The sequence below is a fragment of the Ictalurus furcatus genome, chromosome 11 (assembly GCF_023375685.1).
Source record: "Ictalurus furcatus strain D&B chromosome 11, Billie_1.0, whole genome shotgun sequence".
NCBI lineage: Eukaryota > Metazoa > Chordata > Actinopteri > Siluriformes > Ictaluridae > Ictalurus > Ictalurus furcatus.
This window is the reverse complement of record NC_071265.1, coordinates 8,724,791-8,747,942: the sequence shown is the minus strand read 5'-3', so window position 1 is coordinate 8,747,942 and position 23,152 is coordinate 8,724,791. Positions and strand designations below refer to the sequence as shown.

Sequence of the window (23,152 nt, the reverse complement as noted above, 5' to 3'; positions counted from 1 at the left end):
TTGATGTGTAGAAAAATATTTGTTAATAAATGAAGGTAACAAATGGTCATTGTGAGCTGGTCCTTTCAAGGATATAAGTAAAATTTTTATTTATTTATTTATAAAATGAATACATATTAAATCACTTCTGCAATGGGACTTTGTTTTTAGAATCATTCTTTTGTAATTTGGCTAAACTTTCCCTCCATTCCAAGTCACTATTTTAAACAGAGGGGCTTTTCTCAAGCTATTTATTAAGAGGAAATTCAATTTCCTAAATTAGGCCCAATCCATCCTAATGCAGTGAATTCTCCTTTTTCTTTGTCATCATTCTCCATAATTATCCCCATTCCAAATAGTCCCTCTGTTTCAGTTTGTCTTCTTTTGCCCCTTTTTGTTGGTCGGCTCAGTCAGTTGGACTAGATTGAAATACAGCAACAAGGCCAGGAACTGGAAGAAGGAGAAAACGGAAACTACAACTGGGTACAAATCCGGCAGTTTTGCTGGAGGATCCACTGCCACACTCGTAAAGCTCAGACCAGCCATGAACACCAACGAGGCTCCAAACTGTACAAAGAAGAAGAAGAAAAAAGATGAGCCGCATATTTATATAATCAAAACAAGATATCACCAGATTTCAGGCAAATGAGACAGCACAACAAACCTACTCATTATACTGAAGCCCTCATTAACATGTCTATTAAAGATGGCTGTAGTGAGGGCTCTGTAAGCAGGGTCACGGCCTGTGTTAATGGTACATGTACTTATAAACGGACATTCACTCGCTCAAAAGAATGTTGTCGGGTCACTTGTCTGAAGTAGTCCTATGTTGACAAAGTACCCTAAACACAAATGTCTCAAACTTGACATGGATCACATACCATATATTATGAAATTCAGGGTTATAACATTTGCATGGCTTAACAAAAGATACGAAGTATTGGTTTCTAATTAAATAAGTCAGAAAAACTATATTAAGTGATCTGTTCATCTATATGGATAAAATAAAATAAAAAATCTGTAGACTGTATAGGATAAATTTTTTTAATTACCAGTGGGGGTTATTGTTGTACAACTGTAATTAGTGGTGCTTGCTATGCAATGAAGTCATCACTATTATAAATGTGCGTACTACTTCTTCTTTAAGTTTCCGGACACTTTTTTCGGCACGCAACTAGTCCTTCAGCTTTTGCCCTACCGTCAAGAAACCTACCTCAAAACATGCCGCCCCATTTGGACACGTACTATTACTCTTCTCAGCATTCCCATATGCCCTTTTAGTGCATGTGGCCAAAAATGACGTTTTTCAACCCATAGAGAACGAATGGGAAATAAAACGCACGTTACAGCTCGGACATCATGCTCCTATCCCATATCCTCGTTTGTCTTAGGGACATACGGAGTTTTTGCCAGAAATGCCCGGAAAATGCTGTTATTCCTGCCCCGTATACAAAAATGGGAAATTTTGGAACCCCTCCCCTCCCAACTCCCACAGCATCAGTGAAACAAACATGAATTACATGTCCAAGTGTTCAGCTTGGTCCAGAGAATCAGAAAGTCCCATTTGGGAATTGATCCCACGTGGATGTCTCGCAATACACACTAATGTAAAATGAGGGCAAATGGAGACACACTTTAGATTTACTATCTCCATAGGAAATCTTAGGCACCTAACTAGTCCCACAACATTTGACTCACAGACACGGATCATACCTCAAATCATGGTGTGTGCAATTACTTTTCTCGCCATTCCCACGTACGTGCCGTGAATTTCCTGATCAAATTTCCCCAATTCATACTCGATGAGAAATCAGTAGCAGGACCCAACAGGACGTCAACTGAGTGTAATCACCAAACAACTGCAGCCATACCATACATCAAAATGGTCGGCTCAGTGAGGGGAATTGCATTATGGGGGATGACAATACACTTGATTCAATGTGCAGAACTGCATTATGGGTCACATGGCATCATGTTCACGTCGCCACAAAACTGACTGTTACCACAGACAGACATATGATACAACAAAATGCCTGGCAGACAATTACGTTTTGAGTATATTAGTGACATCATATGCACGTCACGTGCACGTTAACCCCAAAAATAAGTGGAATTACAAAACTAACGCAACATGGACATACATTAAAACGCTTAGCTCTATAAGGAGAATTGCTTTATGGCTATTATAATGACGTGATGTGCATGTGAACTGACTGCCATAAAGCCTATTATATTAAAAACTTGAGTTAAATACAACCATTATGGCTATTGATATAGGTCAAATTGGTCATGCTTCAACAAGCACGTACATACAGGTATATCTACTGACTAGCATGTACAACTGCATGTCAGTGTCAAATTGTGCACCACTCTCATTTTCTAGTTGTAAATTCCAGTTGCATTTTTAAAATGGTGACGCGGGCCGTGGGAGCTTTTCTAGCTGGTCATGTGATTTGTAAAAACATGGTAAACGCCACTTTAAACATTTCAAGTACTGACACCTAAGCCATTATGTGATTGACTTTCTAACAAACATTCACTTTGGTGGCATAGTCAAGACACTGGGGGGAAAAAAAACAGACAGAACTGGTGTGCACTGAAGCATTTGTTAAAAGGGAAGAGTTTGACACAAGAGAAACACGTTCGTTATATCATCTAGAGATGGTGAGAATCCTGACACTGAAAATCCCCCATCTGTGGCTGGGAAAGCAAAATTATCAGTGTTCTCTGGGTAGGAAAGATGGCATACTCTCTCCCCGTCACTCACAGTGACTAACACTAACCACTCTAGGTTGTCTGCAAGCTTATGTATGTGGAAGCAGGGTATTTGGTGCTTCCTCCGAATGTGATTGTATGTCCTGTGACATAGCATGAGCAGAGGTTCAAAAGACAGGGTGGCTTCATTTGGAGGAGGAAGCTAGCTTTACCCTCCTCGGTTGGTAGCTGTTACGTGATAGTGGACAGCTACTATAGCTGGGTCGGAACTGGAATGTGACCAAATGAAAATCTGGTAAATGGGGAGAAAAAGGGGCAATGAAAAAACACAGAAAAAGGACCTGTGACTGTGCCGTCTAACCAGAAAAACGCTTCAACGCATCCAGAGGAATTGGTCTTATGGTGCATATCCCCTTGCACATTTCGTGGCCGCATGCTGCCGTACGGCCTCTCTCTGCTTTCTGTTGAAGTTTTTCCTACTATGCGTCTGCCAGATTTCACTGCAAGCATCTCACTACACCACCAATGGTAATTACTAATCACCCTAAATACATATTACAGTATTTGTGTTTTGTTACTTACTGTGCATTTGATTAGCAGGCTGAGGGTGTGTTTGGAAAGGCAATACTGGGTGCGTTTGTGACACGGGCCCAGTCTGAGCTCCTCCTCTGAGGTCCTTTCAAGAGCCGAGAGAAGATATACACTGAAGTAGAGGAAGGCCAGTGAGGTCACCACATAAGGCAGGAGCAAACCATCCTTCAGCAGAAGAGGCAGCATGCTACAGAACAAATTAAAACAACAGCAAAACAGTAAGCTATAAAGATACAGCATCTGGTCTAAAGAGATAAATTGCATAAATAAAAAACCTGCAAAATGCTGTGCAAAGTCCTGTGCGTAATTTAGCCATGGCATTATGCCTGTCACTTTTAGAATAAAATGAAGAACTCCACTTTATAAGGCAATGTGACTCAGTGATGGGTTCATGCCACTGAAACAATCCAAGATTTCATTGCCCAACAACATTCTGCAGCAATTTGTAAATTTAACCATTAAATGTAATACAAGTGTGTTTGAGACATTAAACTTCGCAACAGACTGTTGTTTCTATGTATACCCTACAAATGTTCACGCTAATTGTTTCTTCATGGAAGAAAACTGGATTACACTCGATAACAAAAAGTAGTGTTATTCAACAAAAAACATTAGCATTTAAGGAAACTGCCAGTTTGAATCCACAGCATGCCGAGCAGTGTTCAGACAAAAGGCTCTTAGTTCAATGGCATGTGGATTATGTCGTGATGTGCATACACTAAACCATGTGCACAGCAGTTACTGAGCAGAAAGTACACAGTGCAAACGTATCTATTTATTATATTGCCTGTTGTCATACATTATAACGTACCATTATTGTGTGATATCAATCCTAAAGTACTTAAAACTTAATAATAAACTTAGTAATAATACAACTTATACTACTGTTCTGTCGAATTCTTAAATCTGACTGGTCAGAAGGGGTTGATTAATTTTCTATAACAGCAGCTCAAACGGTAGGCAAATCACATGTTTATATTAATCTGGTTCTAATAGGTTATTGTTTATATACATTCAGTTGTATGGCAAACACTACACTTAAGGAGTAGAGGTATGTTATAACGTTTTTAACATTTTTGGAAGGAGTCTCCAGTGTCAGAGTTTTGTAACCGTCAAAAGTAAAGTAAAGCTGTAACTTTCCACAAGTCTAAGCTGGGAGGACATTGAGTTTTGCAGTTTCTCTGTAGCGTGACAAGCTGCACGACTGTTTATAGCTTCTATAATGTAAGTGATAACAGGAAGCAACTTGTTTGGTGCATGTTCAACAACATTATATGTAACTATAAAGGGATAAAAAAAAAGTATGATGTGTATCAGATACGCAGAACTCGCCTATTTGTCTGTATCAGCCCGTTTTCCATTAAACCTTGACTTTTTAAACCTAGCTGCTTACCTGAAAGTGGAAGTCACCAGGAACCAAGTGGCCATTAATGGAAGTTCATTCATCAGAAGGCACACTGGCCTATAAATAAAGAAATGTACATTTATGAAACAAACTGAAACAAACAAAAGGAGTTAAAAGCCTGAGCTGATTATTTATGTCCTGTGGTTGATCCACGATGTTGTACAATGCTCCCAGTCATAAATCTCATCAATTTCTTAAAAGAATACTCCAGTGTATTTTTAAACTTAATCTCCATCTAGTACTCCACCATGTCTAGCATAGGTATGATTACAACAAACAGTTATTTTGACACATTTCCATTATAATGGAAGTCTAATAGCAGTTGTTCTGTCAATAAATGTTTCAAATATTTGACTATATAATGCAAACTAAAAATCATACAGATTTAGAGTTTAATATCCATCCATCCATCTTCTATACCGCTTATCCTTCTTCAGGGTCATGGGGAACCTGGAGCCTATCCCAGGAAGCATCAGGTACAAGGCGGGGTACACCCTGGACAGGGTGCCAATCCAACGCAGGGCAAAATCACATACACATTCACACACCCATTCATATACTACGGACACTTTGGACATGCCAATCAGTCTACCATGCATGTCTTTGTACTGGGGGAGGAAACCGGAGCACGGGGAGAACATGCAAACTCTGCACACACAGGGCCACGGTGGGAATCGAACCTGCATGCATGTCTTTGGACTGGGGGAGGAAACCGGAGCACGGGGAGAACATGCAAACTCCGCACACACAGGGCCACGGTGGGAATCGAACCCCCGACCCTGGGGGTATGAGGCGAACGTGCTAACCACGCCCTAGAGTCTAACAAACAAAAATTTCTTACTTATACCACAGCACTGTCGAATTTCTGAATCAGAAGATAATGCTGGGTTTATATTCATGTGTGTGTCATTATAAATATATAATACATTATCTTTTCTATAGTAACAACTCACTTGTATGGCAGACATGTCGCATCATAACGTAAGTGTAATAAAACAGATTAAGATAATGTGTTATTTAACGATGATAAAAGTATCATCATCGATATAGTAAAGTTTTCTGTTTATTTTATAATGTACATGGACGGAAGGACAGAGGAGGTTGCACTTTCAAGTTTCTCAGTAACATGACGAGCTGCATTTTTTTTTTTTGTCTTTATAACTTCAAGGGAAAGAATAGGAAGAGAACTAACTTTTCTCGCAGACACTTGTCTTCCATAACATTAAATTCAACTATAAATGGTTAAAATGATGTAAACATTGGTCAACCTCCTTATAACAACAGGAATGACACAATTCGGTGTGTGCTAGTATTCGAAAATAATCCACATCACCCCAGGATAGGATTCTTTTCCTATAGCGGCACGGCCTGTCGTGTTTTATTCATTATATGTTGCGTTACGATCTCTCAAATACCATACAAATAAATTCCAACGAGGCAATCTTTAACAGGCACACACCACCGTAAACAAAAAAGCATTAAATACACACACTGCGCTTGTGTAAGCTGAAGTGGAAAACACATCTGACGGCAAAGCTATTATTAACTAGAAAGGGGCTTGTAGGTACAACCTCCCCAAGCCCTCATCATTGAGCCAGTAATTACAGCACACACGTCTGTGCTCTTGTTACACCGATGCATTTGCCCTAAGATCTGATCCCACACACACATGCGCACGCTCACTGTGGCCCAGAATGTGTCCCTCCTAATCCGGTGACATGCATTACTGATTGATCTGAACAGGTGTGTGATATAACTCAACAGTTAATAAAGCAACAATCTGGATAATCTATCTTAATAGATCAAGGAACATCTGTAACCAAATATATCATACTTTCTATAAATGGGGAGATAAATGATTCCGAGACATTGTTAAGGGGAGAATGCAAACCTTCTACTTCTCATCAGGTATAGTTATGATTTATGATTAATGATTAATAGGCAGGTATACAAATCCGTCAGTTATTCCTATTCTTCTTCTTCTTTTCCACGGCAGCTGTCATATGGATGACGTATTTACAAGAGCATGTCATAAACTATTTTTAAAGGCTTTGAGTTACTTTATATAGTAGGAGACTTCAGGTTATAAAACAATCAAAGTTCTCGCGAGACAATATCACACACAGGTCATACAAATCTTGATGCCAGGGGTATTCAACTAAAATTCGAGAAGGTCTAATTCTCATAAAAGTCCTTGTTTACAAAGGTCTGGATGTGCGATTAACATGACTGAATGGTGACTACAGTTGCCTTTTACAGTTTAACCATTGATGATCAAATAAGACTAGTCAATTCAAAGTGGTCATGTTTTGTAGTTGTGCTTCATGGACTTCGAATAGATCTACATTGACCTGTTCCCTTTTTTATTGATGTGTTTGTTTATTTATTTTTTTTTTTACAAGCTGCATCATAAGCCATGTCATCAGTTTGCTAATCGGACCACAGAGGGTAAATGAAGAGTGTCTCTAGCACTTCAGCTAGTCTCTGGTCTTATAATGTGCCTTCAGATAAATATCATTTAGAGAAATGCATGGGATTGGATAAACCCATTGGATAAAAGAGGATCTGCTACAGAAGCCAAGCTGGATCATGGTGAGAAATATAGATTAGCTGATCTTTTGATAGTTTGTTATCAATTGAATGACTCAACTGCATTATTTAGATTTTTCAGTTTTGTCTAATAAAATACTTTGCTGGGTCTGTATCCGGATCGCGGTCAGTCACTTGAGCACCACTGCTATAAATCATACTGTAATACAATAAAATAAGCAAAATGTGCAAACTTACAAGGCTGGCAGCAGGATGGACTTCTCATGGACTTGAAAGGAGAAGAGGAAAAAGGCCAGTGAAGAGTTCACCTATAGTATAAAACCATATATGGTTAGATCATAAGTGTGTAAAAATAAATATGTCAACAAATTATAACAAGGAATTGAAAGAAGACACTAACAATACTTACCAAAGCCAATTTAAATTGCAAAATTGTGGGTTTGGTCAACAATTTAATTGACGAAGGCAAGATGAATAGGAGAGTCAGAGCAAAACTGGAAAAATAAATAATAAATAAGAGTCAGATTCTATGTTAGCACTGGATTTTCTGACACATGTACAGAGCTTGGGCAGTGGATAGTGTTGCTGCCTCACAGATTAGATTTGATCCTAAGCTTGGTTTACTATCTGTGTGGAGTTTTGTATGTTCTCCTAAAGTTCTCCAGTTTCCTCCCAAAACATGCCAGTAGGTTGCTGCTAAAATGTCCCTAGGTGTGACTGACTATGTGAATGTGTGTGTTCATAGTGCCCTGCATTCCATCCAGCGTATTCCCAATCTCGCACCCAGTGTTCCCGGTATAGGCTCTGGATCCACCACAACCTTGACCAGGACAAAACAGTTACTGAAGATGGATGGATGAATGCATAGACAGAGCTACAGAAACTGTGAGTGAGTAGTTACATTTTTAATAAATGCTCAAGGTCAACAAGTCTGGAGCTATGCAATGGATTGAATATGCATTAAATACTGGATCGTCTTGACGAGGACTCCCTGATCAATCAAAACTGAGGTAGCTCAGACTGACAGGTAGGTGGTTCCATACAAACAAACTTATTTGAGCGACATTCAGGATTTTCTTAAACGTGTGTAGGATGAGTTCACCCAAGACTTTATCAAAATATGGCCACTTTTAATCTGGACCTCATAATGCTAATATCACCCAGCAACAAAAGCACAAATAATCCAAGGCCAAGTAATCCCAGGGATTACCAGCTGTAAAGAAAATGCTGCCTTTGTGTCTAAAATAGATTTACAGATTTAATCACACCAAAGACTTGGACTCTATTCACTCAAACAACATCAGAGAATCTGGCTAGAAAATCTCTCAGATAGACTAGTTTTAACCTCAGAGAGCTAAACACATCTCTTTGTTTAGTCAGAAATCTCTACCAAGACCAGCTGCAGATATCATTGTTTCCAAAAGCTCACAGAGATCATTAGGGCTTGATAATCTTCAGCGCACTCAATCGTAATGAGGACTCCAGAAGGTGCACTGAAGGCAGAGAAAGGATGGATGGTTGGTAAACGGATGGAAGAAGGATTACCTGAGGAGCAGCTGAGTATCTCTGGACAGCAGGGTCTTGATCTTTATCAGCACGTTCAAGCTGCACCATGTGTTAGCCACTTTATCCTACACACACACACACACACACACACACACACACACACACACACACACACACAATCAACAGGACAGTTAAAATAATTAGAAAATAATTTTCCTGTACTCTTGTTTATATATACTACTATGTTAATAAATGGTTTCTAATCAAAAGTACAATGATATCTCGATGATGTGGGGCTTCAAAATTTTCCATTAGTTACCCCAGGAGTTAAATGTGTATAGTAATATCCTGGCTATTTACTGGAGCCATGCAGCTTTTTATTCCAGAACTTTCCATTGACATAACACATTTGGTCCAAGTTGACATTTTTAGGCCCTTGAGTTTCGATTAAACCCATTCAAGAAAAGTGCCCAGTCAAACTGACTATCCATCCATTCATTTTCCGCTTATCCTATGCAGGATCACGAAGGAGCCTCAGGAAACTCGGTGGGGGAAACCGATCGCAGGGCAAAACTGCACACACACTCACTATGGACAATTTGGACATGCCAATCAGACTACAACGCATGTCTTAAGATTGAAGAGGAAACCGGAGTACCCGGAGGAAACCCCAAAGCACATGGAGAACATGCAAACTGGTGGGATTCGAACCCCCAACCCTGGAGGTGTGAGGCAAATGTGCTAACCACTAAGTCACCGTGCCCCCCTCAAATTGAATAGATAAATATAAAACCAATCATAAATACAATAGCTTTGCTAAATGATGGTTTGTGATTTCCACAACTGTAACTAAATACAAAAATCAGATTATGAGGACCCCTGAGGTTCCTCACACCCCACTTTGAGAACTAGTGAGTCACTCTAATGACCTTTAATGTTAAAATGAGTTCAGGAAACATTTCCCCCAAATATAGTTGACCAGTTGAGGCATGTTTGGCGTCTGAAACTTATGCCTTTACAAATAAACCTTGCAGGTTTCCATTTACCAAACCAAATGTTAAATCATTACACACTTATCTCAAACCATGTTGTTAAATAATCTCCAGTAAACATTCTTTTGTGATCTTCCAGAGCATTCATTTGCAAAAATGGACAAAACTACATCACACAGCTAAACCATAGTAGCAGCCATCTTGAAGCTGCACCACTTTTTTACTCCATGCATAGTTTGGTGTCACTCTATGCCACCTTAAGACTAGAGTAGAGCTGCAGGCTTAAAAGTTTAAAAGCAGAATTGCATGAAGTGATTCAGATGGCAATACAGATTCTATACGATTCATAGACTATTTTCCTCCAAAAATTCAAGTACAAATATTTTTTTGTTTGATGAGGATGAGTTTCCTTTTGAGTCTGGTTCCTTATGTCATCTCAGGGAGTTTTCCCTTGCCACGGTCACCTCTGGCTTGCTCATTATAGATCTAAATCTACATGCGGATTTCTGTAAAGCTGCTTTTTGACAATGTCTATTGTTAAAAGCCTTGTGCAAATAAAATTGTATTAAATTAGATGCAAATTGTGTGTTTAAATCGTTCAAAGTTAAACTGGAATTGGTATGGCTTCCTTCCATTTGAACTTCGCTAACAAGACAAAAGTATAGAATTCCAGATGTTCCTGGTTAACTGACTACCTAGGGTTGAAATCTTCCTTCCTTAAATTCAGATTCATATGTTCATATATTTTGGAATATTTAATCTGCATCAGAACCAGATACTCTTGAAATCCCAACAGCTGTAAGTCATAGTTACCAGGTTACCAAATTTGACCTCGCAAATTGGCTTCTTTAAAAATACACTGCAACTTCTGAAGAGAAAGCAAATACCTGGCATTACTCTACGTAATCATTTCCCAAGTGCAAGTGCAATAAAAATTCCCCTGTGACATTTGTACCGTGAGGCTAGAGGTGACAAGCTACTCACTCCTGTCATGAGTTTCCCTGTCGAGCATATGCCATGTCAAAAAAAAAAAGCTATGCACTTATTTGTAAACTCAGGCACATGGGTTCAAATGTGTGCGAGTCAGCTTGCGACTCCTCTTTCCGCATGCCATGCACATTCCTGTACTCTGGCCGCCCTAAAGCAGCGACCATCACATCATGGCCGCCAAACATTACTTGTGTCTATGTATGGATTTATAATTATGTTTCATCTAGCACGGTTTTCCTCTGAGGCTTTTAGCAGTTATGCTACACTGTGATTAGTAAAAGACACAAATCTGTAGTCTTGATTATAGGACACTCGGAATAGCGTCCACTTTGTGTGTGTGTGTCTGTGTGTGTGTGGCTGAAGCAGACTCACTAAATACCCTTCTCATTGCGAATGTGAAAAGAAATTCAATTCTATGTGTTTGGAATAACCTCCAATACACCACACTCACCTCTGACCACGGAGTATTCTTGGATCTCTTCCGGTGTCAAAATGTGTGACTTGTGCCCTGTTAGAGAGCCAGCCTGTCTGAACTACGTGCCCCTGACTCCATTTCTATACGTGAGCAACTTGATGCTTGGCCGCAGTGACAACTAACACCTAGTATGTCCTGGCTGTCTTGCTTACATGGACATATACTATAATTCAAGCAAGCAAGCATCACCCTCATGGCCTGCCTACACACACACACACACACACACACACACACACACACACACACACACACACACACACACACACACACACACGGCCCCATCTCAGACATACATTTAGAATGCTGTCCCCCAAATGACACATACACACCCAGTTCATCAGCTCAGCAAACTTTCTCTTTCACAGCCATCCGAGTGTCCAGGTTCGAGTTGCTCACACTTTGTGTATTATGTTAGCATCATGTCACAAGCAAACGTGTGATGGACACTAGTTTGTGAGCCGCCTCACAGCTCATTGACCGCGGCGCAATCCTGAGTTTGGGTAACCGCCCGTGTAGAGTTCCACATGTTCTCCCCTGTGTCCGTTTGGGTTTCTCCACTTTCCTCCCCGCTCCCAAAACCAGGCTGGTAGGAGAACTAGGTGACTAAATTGGCCCTAGGTGTGAATCAGTGTGTGTGCACCTGGTGATCGACTGGTGTCCCATGCAGGATGTATTTCCACCTCACGCCTAGTGTTTCTGGGACAGGCTCCGGTCCACTGTGACCTTGACCAGGATGAAGTTGTTACTGAAGAATGAGTGGCACCTCTACGGTAGGATCATTTCTCCCTAATTTGTCACTAATTCTGATCGGTTGAGGCAGGGAGCTTGTGTAACTGAAACCGTTGCAGCATAAATCTTTCAAGGTGTGACCCTTCTTCCAGGGGTTACAGAGTCATATTGTCAAGATCACCCTTTAATCTGACGTGCAAACCCGGCATAGCTCTGCTGCTGCGCACAAGCAAAAAGCATCCAGAAATGGCTGATGTGCAGCAAGATACAAGAGCGAGAAATGTCGAACTGTAGCTCCTCTCGTCACTGTGAGCATGAAATGCATGTTCATGTAAGGATTGTGGTAGATAGCATGAACTTGTGTTGGTGAAAAATAAACTGCGCGTTATAAACGGCGTATTATATTTTATCTTTTAATATGCGAAATTCATGCTTGTCTTTTACTGTGGAGAAAATCCGGAAAAATCTCAACATTTTAATACATAACACCTCGAGATCAGTGATTTAGAACCTTAGTGATGCTCAGATTTGGAAGTAGTACTCCTCGGCGTTGTTTGCATCCTATCGCATACTTCGCTTTGTCTCCAGTCATTCTGCAGTGAAACGCGAGACTTTGGTTTAGAGCTGCAACAACTAATCGATAAAATCAATAATAATCGATTATGAAAATCGTCGTCAACTAATCTCATTATGGTCTGCGCACAGCACGGGGGAGATTTACTCACTACGTTACTTCTGTTCCGAAAACACGCTTCGGAGAGTAAATACTAAAGTTGTGTCCCAAATGAAGTACTATACACTTACACTATGCATTCTACCGTCTAGTGTGTGGATTTTAGAAAGGTAAGATCATCTCAAATATGTCACTAGCGGGTTTTTACTAACCAGAACTATAAGCTGCATCTAGGCGACGGCGCATGACGTCATACGCACGCTAGCATTAGCAAACACCCAGATTCACGGACAATTACTTTCTTCAGTTTACTTTCTGTCAGCATTAACTTTTATTCCCAGCATGACCTCAGTTACCATCAGATGGAGGCGAAATCATCATGTGACTGAGGAAGAAAGTCCCCTAAGGCAGGGTCGCATTTTATATTAAACACTGCGCAGATCAAATAGTGCTGCACAAGCACAAAGTTACGTTTATATCCAAGATGCTCTACTGTGTGTAAGGGGCAGGGGAAACTGGTACAAGCTGCTTATAAGGTTTAAGTTTATTTAAGTTTAAAATTTAAGTTTATTGTCATTATATGCTGTATTTGTGTGCTTGCAGTGTAAATTCTGTTGTTTATTATAACGGAAGTGATGTATTAGTAACGAGGCCGCGTTGCTGATCACGCAGAGTGTAGACGTATAATAGGAGCGCAAGTAAGATCTGTAATGTTTCATTAAAACATTTTGATCAAAAGTAAACAAGTAAAATAATATTCCTAAAGGCAGTGAGTAACAGAAACCACAAGGTGCGGTGAAAGGGAGTTTTTATTATCAATTTAGGACTGTAAATTAATTTGGTGCTTTTTGTGTATCCATAAAAAATAACACATAAAATCTTATATACAATATAAAATAAAATAAATGAAATATACATTTTATATATATATATATATATATATATATATATATATATATATATATATATATATACATAAATTTATTTTAGTTTATATTGTATATAAGTATTTATGCATTATTTTTTATGGTTGCACAAAAAGCACCGAATTAAACTACAGTCCTAAATTAATAATATATATTCTGGTGTGTGTGTGTGTGTGTGCATTGGGTTCTTTTCTGTTTTGGACAAACAGTTTTGTAAACTTTTAGTCAAAAGTTTATATTTGTAACACTCAGTCTGTGGATATTATTTTAAATACAACCCCCCCCGGCCATAAAAAGTGTACTGAAAGTTTGCCCCGCCCCATCCGATTAATCGAAAAATAATCAACTAAAAAATTAGTTGCAGCCCTTCTTTGGTTTCGTTTTTCAGTTGACAAGCACAATGGCAGACACCTATGCGACGGCCTGCACATGACACCTTCACAGGTACACTGATGCAGAAGTAATAATCCAGGCCTTTGTTTGGCCAAACTGACCCATGCTGTCTCTTATAGACCAAATCCAGTTCAGTGTTGTCTTCGAAGTTGTCATTATCGTGCAAAATAATTCAGGTGGTTTTATTGAGGTAATCTGTATTGTCTATATCGAATATACTAATACAGGAAACAATTGAAGCTGTTTCATCCATGCATTTTTAAGAGGTCATTTAATGATAATTAATCAGGAGGTGGTTAAGTGAAAATGTGCGCCAGACTCGAAATCCTAAAAACAAAACAAAAAAAACGTAATCATCCAGCACAAGACCTAGGACAAGTTACAGGAAATTACCACGAGGGCGTCCGTGAACTGAAGCCCATACAGGAAATAAAACCATATGTACTATTTATCCTATAATAAGCTGACACCATTTGAGCAAGCTGATTTAAAACTGTTGTCCATTCAAACTGAGGATGAGATTCTTGGTCAAATAACTTGAAATGCAACCATGAGCAAATTACCTGTAGACCCTCATAAAGTGCAGAGAAAGTGCTAATAATCAGACTCCGGTGTTTAAAACTACTGTTTCCACCTAATCCATAACACTCCAATGGGATTTGATATACTATTCTCATGCACATAAAATAACACTACATGATTACAAAACTGTCCTGGATTTTGAGTGTGAAAACCATGATATGTACATTTCTGTATTCATACGTACATACAAACACACAGATATTCTACATTTGCATTGGGATTAGCATTTCTCAAGGGCATTTCCTGTGCGACCGCGCATTTGAAAAGTTAGCTGACAGCGCAACGCAACATAACAGCAAAGCGCCAAATCACGCAGACGTGCTGAAAACCCCTGCGTGTCCTCTCGCAGTAAATACGTCATATTTATACACGCTACTTCCTGCACATTATGATAAAGTAAAACACACAACATGGAAACGGTGTATAAATGATACCGTTCAGCATTTCGATCTTTCATTTGCCTTCGGTCTATTCCTATTATTTGGTCAGCTTGTCAGTTGTAGCAAAGTGCTCTCACCACATAACTGTGTACTATAGTCTCTACGCTCTATATGACAAGTATGACATGTAGGTTTGTAAAAGAATGAGTTCAATAACACATGCAATGAATACTGAACTGATGATCAAAAGGAAACCTGTTCAAACAAGACTGGGCTACAGTGAAAGTGTGAACCTTTTGAGATCGAGGACGTACCTCGAATAAACCGCGGTCGACTGGGAACAAACGATGCAGAACCTGCAGGATCTGCTGTGGGTCTGACAGGAAAGGCAACCAGCAGAGGGCAAACGTCACCAGCACAGTCAATGAGATCTTCACCAAGAGAAGCAGCCTGCAAGAAGAAATTAAAATAAATAAATAAAAAAACAGCAGAATAAACAAGCAGCTCAGTCAAGACTTCTTCTGACAATTAAAACCAATTAATGCTAACTTAGCCATATAAAGTCCTCAAAATACAAAAATAGTATGGGAAAGAGAAAGAAGTCTCAAATCTGACTGGACTAAAGTCTATGACGAAGTTGTGGCTACATAACAAATCGCAGGTTTACAGTATATTAATGCATGTGTTCTAATGCGTTATTGTTTCTATAGTTACGATGTACAGGGAGCGGCATTGTGGATGCTCCACATAAACATCCATCCATTTTTTTGTTGCTTATCCTACACAGGGTCGCTGAGAGCCTGAAGCCCATCCCAGGGGAACTTGGGGCACGAGGCAGGGGACACCCTGGATGGGGTGCCAACCGATCGCAAGGCACAATCGCATATACACTCACACACCCATTAACACACTACAATTTGGAAATGCCAATCAGCCTACAGTGCACATCTTTGGACTAGAGGAGGATTGTTTATGTAACATTTATGGAAGAAGTCTCCAGTGCCAGAGATTTGTAAAGCTGCTTCTTTAGGTTTTCTACCACAGGAAAGTCTTCAGGACCGAGGCTTTGCACTTTCCTGGTAACATAACAAGCTACATTTTTGTATTATTAACTGCAAGACAGAGAAATAAAACAGGGAACGATTGTTTATAGCTGCTGTAAGGCAAGTGATAACTGAAACGGACATTCTTTTGCAGACAGGAAATGTAACTATAAACTCATCAAAAGTATGATGTGTCGTTATTTGATAAATATTAGCTTTGGCAAACAGATTAGGTATAAGAGGAATAAAACACTTTGGAACATAATGGGATAATAATCAGTGTTGAGATGGTAACTGTAACTCCACTTCCACCAGCCAGTCATTGATTACTTTCCTAAAACTGCAAACCCCATTATGTTTTATTCCTTACAGGGAACATGGTGTAACAGACAACTACCGCTCCTTGCGAATGTCAGCAATGTCTTATATCCTTAAAAAGTTTCAGTTTGCTGTAGGCGTGTCTGCTTGAGCTGCTGACTCTTCTCAGCTGTAGTGGTAAGGCTGCACACACAGGCATAGCAGGGAGGGTAGAGCATGGTCAGAGGGTCATCTGGACATACTTTTCCAAGTAATCTAACCCAACAATGCAATGGCTACCAAATGCCTTTGGTGCACTGTTACTATATCAACAAATGTAAAGTGGAAGTGGAAGGACCAAAGCTCTACAGTGCATTAAAGTATTCTCAGAATTTACAGCTAGGAATGCTAACTAAGGAGTAAGTAATACTGGTACCATAGTCGCGGACTGATTTCTAAAATTGTACATAATCTATTGGGCTAACACATGTCTTGTCCTAAATGTAGTCGGTCATTTAAATGATTTCCAATCCCAACTTCTGGATCATGCACACCAGCAGTAAGCAACAAAACAGGGACTACATAGAAGCATACTACAACAGTTAGTTCACTAATTTGATAGGTCGAGCAGCGTTCCAAGAGCGCTTATATTTAGTATAATCACACAGAACATTTCACCGTTTGTATCTGTCTATGTTCGCCACAGAAAATTCCACTTCCTAGTTCGAAACGATTACTACAGTAGTGTTAACTACTGAGGCAAAAGCTAATTTTCAGGAATATTTTGATTTTTTGATTTAAAATATGAACTTTTGATTTAAAATATGAAAGCTCGTCAGATGAAGATACATAATGAACAACATAACATACAAATGACAGTGTGGCATTGCTGGCTGTTTTGCATCATCAGCCAGCACGTTCACAATATTCTACAATATGAACATTTATTCATTAATTATTCTTTGTTGCTCATCCTCTACTGGGAACTGTGCAATATTCTGTTTGTCTCTTATCAATAACAACATAATGTAGCACTGCTAGCTGTTTTTTGCAACATCAGCCAACACATAAATAAAATTCTGCACTATATATATATATATATATATATACACACACACACACACACACACACATTTATTACTATTTGTTGCTCACCCTCTACTGGGAACTGTGCAATATTCCATTCGTCACTTATCTGTATATGAACGAGGAGTTACTCATCTGTATATAATAATAATAATAATAATAATAATAAACTTTATTTTATAAAGTGCCTTTAAAAGCAGCTTCTCAAAGCGCTGTACACTAAATAAGCAGTACACAGAACAATAAAACATAAAAGTTAATAAGAATAACAATGTTAATAATAATAATAATAAAAGTAGACATCAGCAGTCAAATGAAAGTTTAAAAAAGTGTGTCTTAAGTTGAGCTTTAAAAATGCCAAAGGTCTGAGCTTCCCTGAGTTCAGGAGGAAGAAAGTTCCAAAGGGAAGGAGCATAGACAGAAAAAGCCCTGTCACCCATAGATTTTAGCTGGGTTTGTGGAACAGTTAACAAATTGCACTGTGAGGAGCGCACTCTGTGATTAGGGGTGTAAGGGATTAATAAACCAGATAAGGAATGAGGAGCCAAGCCATGTAATGCCTTGTATGTCAACATCATGATCTTAAAATTGACATGGAACCTGACCGGGAGCCAGTGCAAGGACTCCAAAACAGGAGTAATGTGTTCACATTTCCTTATTCATCTGTACATACATTGAAGTGTTCATAGTGTACATATTACTATTATTATTATTATTATTATTATTATTATCATCATCATCATTATTATACTATTCCTATTATATATTTTCTAGACATTCTTCTATTCTATTCCTATTTAATGTGTATTCTTTCTTATCTGTTTTTTGTGTAATTGAGCTGCTGTAATGAGGGAATTTCCCCAGTGTGGGATCAATAAAGTTTAACTTATTTTATCTTATCTTAAGATGAAACGTAAACAGGGATGACTATTTTACCAGAAGCACCTTTAATGGAAATGTACAAATCAATGTGTGCTAGCCAGTTACTCAATATTCATTTCTTGTTTATAGAACTGTTGTATAAAAGTAATATCGCACTCGCAATTGTGTAGTTATACTGAATATCGACATTGCTGTGATTACCCACGGCGTTGTGCCTACGGCTGAATCACATATTCAGTATAACTACACTGCACTTGTGCGATATCGATTCATTATAAAATATGGACGTGGACCTGTGATGCTTTGGGGGTGTTTTGTGCGCTATTGGTTGAAGGGCTCTTGTGAAGATTGCTGGCACCATGAATTCTGCTAAGTACCGGGATATTTCAGCCTAAAACCTGGTTGCCTCTGCCAGGAGGTTCAGACTTGGCCATTCAATGATATGATTAGACAAACATACTTCCAAATAACAAAAACAGTTAAAGAAACAAAATCTTTGTTTTGCAATCTCAGTCTCCGGATTTGAACTCTACAAAACACCTGTGATCTGAACTAAAGAGGGAAGTCCACATGCACAAATTTAAGAACACACTTAAAACACACTTACTTACCCTTTGCCCAGAAGGCCTTGTTTAATGCACCTGCCTAAGAGGTAGCAGAAGAAAGGCAATGCATGGTACAGCTCCATCTGTTTGTAGTTGAGAGCCAAGGTGAAGGCCAGAGATCCAAGCAGGTCCCGACCCAAACCGAGTCCCACTACACCCAGCAACGCCAAGCCTAGACTCACGCTATTATATCTGACCAGGGGTTAAGGCTTGCTGCAAACTGCTGCTGTAATAATTAATGAAAAAGCCACACGTTAAAGGATATTGAAAATGACCAAAGTCAATTAGGATGAGTCCCGGATAAAGTAGGATGCACAGAGCCATGGCAGCCTTGAAAAGAAAACACAATATTGATCACAATGAACTGTATGATTAAAGCAATGATTAAAGGCCAGACAACCAAGTTACCTTCTTTTTGTAGGATCCTTCGCTGAGGTAGAAGCAGTACAGAAGGACTGCTGGTATGTATATCAATATATCTGAGACGAGAACTGGGGAGAGGAAAGTCATATGAACATCAAAACACAGGAACTAACTTGTTTCGTGGACATGCCACAATATTAAATGTATCGATATGTAAAGGAATACAACGTATGACGTGCTATTCATTAATAAATAAATAAAAATGTAATCATTGGCAAATTTGGCACTTGAGGAATGTGGTTTTACAGAAAACATTTTAACTTTTTCACACCACCCTGTCTTTGATTATCCTATGTTTTATTCCTTACAAATTCCTCACACATTTCATAACAATACATAAGGTGTTGTAACTAATCAGGGTATCTGCAAATATCCTCAGAGTAAACATAATACTTTTTCAGAGTCATTTCTAATGTAATTAGGGCACAGTTGCACTGGTGACATACCAGATTTCAAAGGAAATTTGTCTGGCTGTTAATTACAGTGCTAGACATGACGTACCTCATTCACCGAAGGTTTTAGCACAAAGGTATGTAGCAAAGCAACAGAGCAATGTTTCTGTTCGGCCACTATTTGTTGAATTTCCTCATACCAATGCTTTTGTCCATGTACACAACTCATATTAGTCCAGTTTAACACAACACACTACCTAATTTCACTAAATGTGCATGTGTCACGATGTAAAATGGTTTCAGGAAACAGAATTTCATCTGAATTCAAAAGTATTTCATATTTATTATGGCTTTCAATTTGTAAAATGTAAATTCTGACTAGTTTTGTAAGACTTGCAGATTCCCTAACGGCCACAAATACCGAAAATGTACTTGTTTTTGGGTCTATAAAGCATAAAACGCACATGAACATCCGTGCTTACCTGTAGCCCTCATGAATAATTTATGAGAGGCGCTCTCGTATCCTCTGGAACTACGCAACTCCACCCATGCAGGATTAATCAGCTTTGCACTACACACAGAAAAATCCCAGCCAGTCATAAACAAATCAGCATTGCAATTCATTTGTGTCCATAGCAACATGGTCTTACACGTAGAAATTCTTTACTAGTATGAAATATTATGAAGGTTAAGTTGTCATATTATGTAAATCCACTCCTCGAATTTGTACACGTTTTTTCATGACCTCAGGTTGTTCACAGGACATTAAGCTCAAGTATTAAACTTACACATGAGCACATAAGAGACTGTGGTAGGCTGTTAGTGGAGGATAATCCAGGCCCCAGTAGTTCAGGTCATTGTCTGTAGTGTTGAAGTACCTTTGAGAGTGCAGAAACAATATTATAGCGTCATGAAAACAGTGAAACTAAAATTGTTCTTATCATTATTATATCACAGCACTGTTCAATTCTCAAATTTGATTGGTCAGAAAGTGGTGATTAATGTTCTGTAACTGTAGCTCTGACAGTAGTGCCAGCTGTCATTGATACAAATCATAGGTTTATATTAATAGGCTTCTAATATTCCTTTCTAAAGTAATAACTCATTCATGGGGTCTTGTATGGAGTTTCCAACGTCAGTGCTTTGTAACACAGGTCAGTATGTTTCAGATTCAGGAGGGTCTTCAGGACAGAGGACTACTTTCTGGTTGTCGGTAACATGACAAGCTGTGTTTTTGTAGTATTAACTTAAAATAAGGTTGGCACAGTGTGTAGCATTGCTGCCTCACAGCCCTAGAGTCGATCCTACGCTCAGGTTACTGTCTGTGCGTTTGGCATGTTCTCACCATGTGTGTATGGTTTCCTCCCACCTCGTGAAAACATGCCAGTAGATGGACTAACTACTCTGAATTGCTGCTAGGTGTGAGTGAGTGAGTGCGCAAATGTGCATGTGTGTGTGTAATACACTGTAGTGGACTTGCGCCCCATCCAGTGAGTATTCCCGTGTTCCTAGGATAGACTCCGGATTCACAGTGACCCTGACCAGAATAAAGTGCTTACCAAAGATGAATGAATGAACTTCAGAAAATGGGGGGAAAAGATAAACTGGTGAGGGTATGATTGTTTATAGTTGTTATAACATACGTGACAACAGGAACAAAAGCGTTTCTTGGACGTTCATATCATTAAATGTAACCATAAACAGATAAAAAGACGTGTCATTCATTTAAAAAATTAATAAATAAATAAAAATGTAATCATTAGCAAACTGTTGTGATGTAAGAGGAATAAAAACACTTCAGGACATGCTACTGGAAAAGAATCAACTTTGTCATGGAATATTTTCCAATAAGCATAAGCACTGTTGTGAATTATTATTATTTCCTTACTTAACATCTATATGAATTAATTAATAAATAAATAAATAATGAATGAATGAATGAATGAATGAATGAATGAATGAATGAATGAATAAACCCACCATTCCTGAACAGGGAGATTGTACGTCACTTCCTGCCAGTGCCTCTGTGCTTCATAATCCCCAAACATCGGTGCTTTGCCAGCACCTGTTTTTTGTAACAACAACAACAACAACAACAACAACAACAACAACAACAAGACTTTAATACCGAGTTTAATGTTACTCTTGTACACTTGAGTTCATGTTTAATCCACTGCTCGAGCTACTGACCTGAGTAAGAGTTAAAAGACACGGCCCATCTCGCTGTTAGTGCAAGCAAAACACACAGTGAAATAAGGCTCCAGTGCTCCATGTCTGGTAGCCTTGAAAATGCTATGATTCAAAACCATTAAGCGCTAAAACCGTTTTAAATCCTTGGAAGTTTTCCTCGACTCCACGCTGTAGCCACCGCTTCCTGAAACAAACATCACGTCAGCACAACGAGCGCCTCAGGTAACACAAACCTACATCTCATATCCACACGGACATTTTCCACCCGGATGACGTGAAAATCAGAAGGGGTGGTGACTTGCGCAAGCGGCGCTTAGTGATGACGAAACAAACTGTCAGTTTAAAAAGGGAGTAGCTGTACGTTTAAAATCAGTGCACTCAGACAACAGATATAAGAGAAATATATATATATATATATATATATATATGTGTGTGTGTGTGTGTGTGTGTGTGTGTGTCATATATATATATATATATAGGTATATATATAGGTATATGTATATGTACATATACACACTGTATATATGGTCTTTGTTTGTTTATTTATTTATTTATTTATATTATACTTGACACGTGACGATGATTAAAGGAGTAGTTTGGTCCAAAATGAAATTCCCACGAAATGACCTCAAACGTAAGCGATGAATAAAATAACAACAGCCCCACTGTTAGTCACTAACCGACCAAAAAGGTGGCTCTCATGTCACACATTTTGCAGTGTTTTAAACGTGTTTGAACAGAATTATTTTGTCCATGCTGCAATTTCTCGCTAGCACTACCTGCTGGACAATAACTCCTATATCTTCTTTAAATCACAAACCTTCATGGCCGAACAAAATAAAAGAAACACTTACTATACAACTGTAAAATGTTTTAGCTCTGAAGTAACTCAGTCAGAATGATAAAGACATCCAAACAGCTGATATCAAGCATATTAGTCATATGTGTCATTTATAAAGAAATCTCATAATCACTCACGTATTTTGTGTCAATTTTAGGCACCATAAGGCAGATTTTTTGTCACTAAAACAACAGCGATCAAATATAATAATGGCAAATTCAATTCAATTAAGTTTGATTTTTGTATATCATTTTTAACAATAGACATTGTCCCAAAGCAACTTTACAGAAATATATAAATTCAGGATATAGATTTTAAATGTATGAATTTATCCCTAATGAGCAAGCCGGAGTTGCGAAAGTGGCAAGGAGAAATTCCCTGAGGCGATATGAGGAAAAAACCTTGAGAGGAACCAGACTCAAGAGGGAACCTATCCTCATCTGGGTGACACCAGATAGTGCAATTATAAATAAACAAATCCCTTCTATAAATGTGCTAATACTATTT

The 23,152-nt window shown here is 38.8% G+C and overlaps 1 protein-coding gene across 1 annotated transcript; it reads right to left on the bottom strand.

The window, feature by feature from the left end:
* Positions 1-309: 309 nt before the first annotated feature.
* Positions 310-22,045, bottom strand: alg6 (ALG6 alpha-1,3-glucosyltransferase). The gene is made up of 14 exons (XM_053636446.1): positions 21,805-22,045; positions 21,595-21,679; positions 20,403-20,492; positions 20,097-20,185; positions 19,208-19,290; positions 19,065-19,129; positions 18,806-18,991; positions 15,201-15,336; positions 8,786-8,871; positions 7,650-7,734; positions 7,478-7,548; positions 4,679-4,747; positions 3,277-3,472; positions 310-546 (listed from the first exon to the last, which is right to left on the bottom strand). Exons 1-14 carry the CDS (start codon positions 21,884-21,886, stop codon positions 349-351), a joined length of 1,521 nt encoding a protein of 506 aa, XP_053492421.1. The 5' UTR covers positions 21,887-22,045; the 3' UTR covers positions 310-348.
* Positions 22,046-23,152: the final 1,107 nt, after the last annotated feature.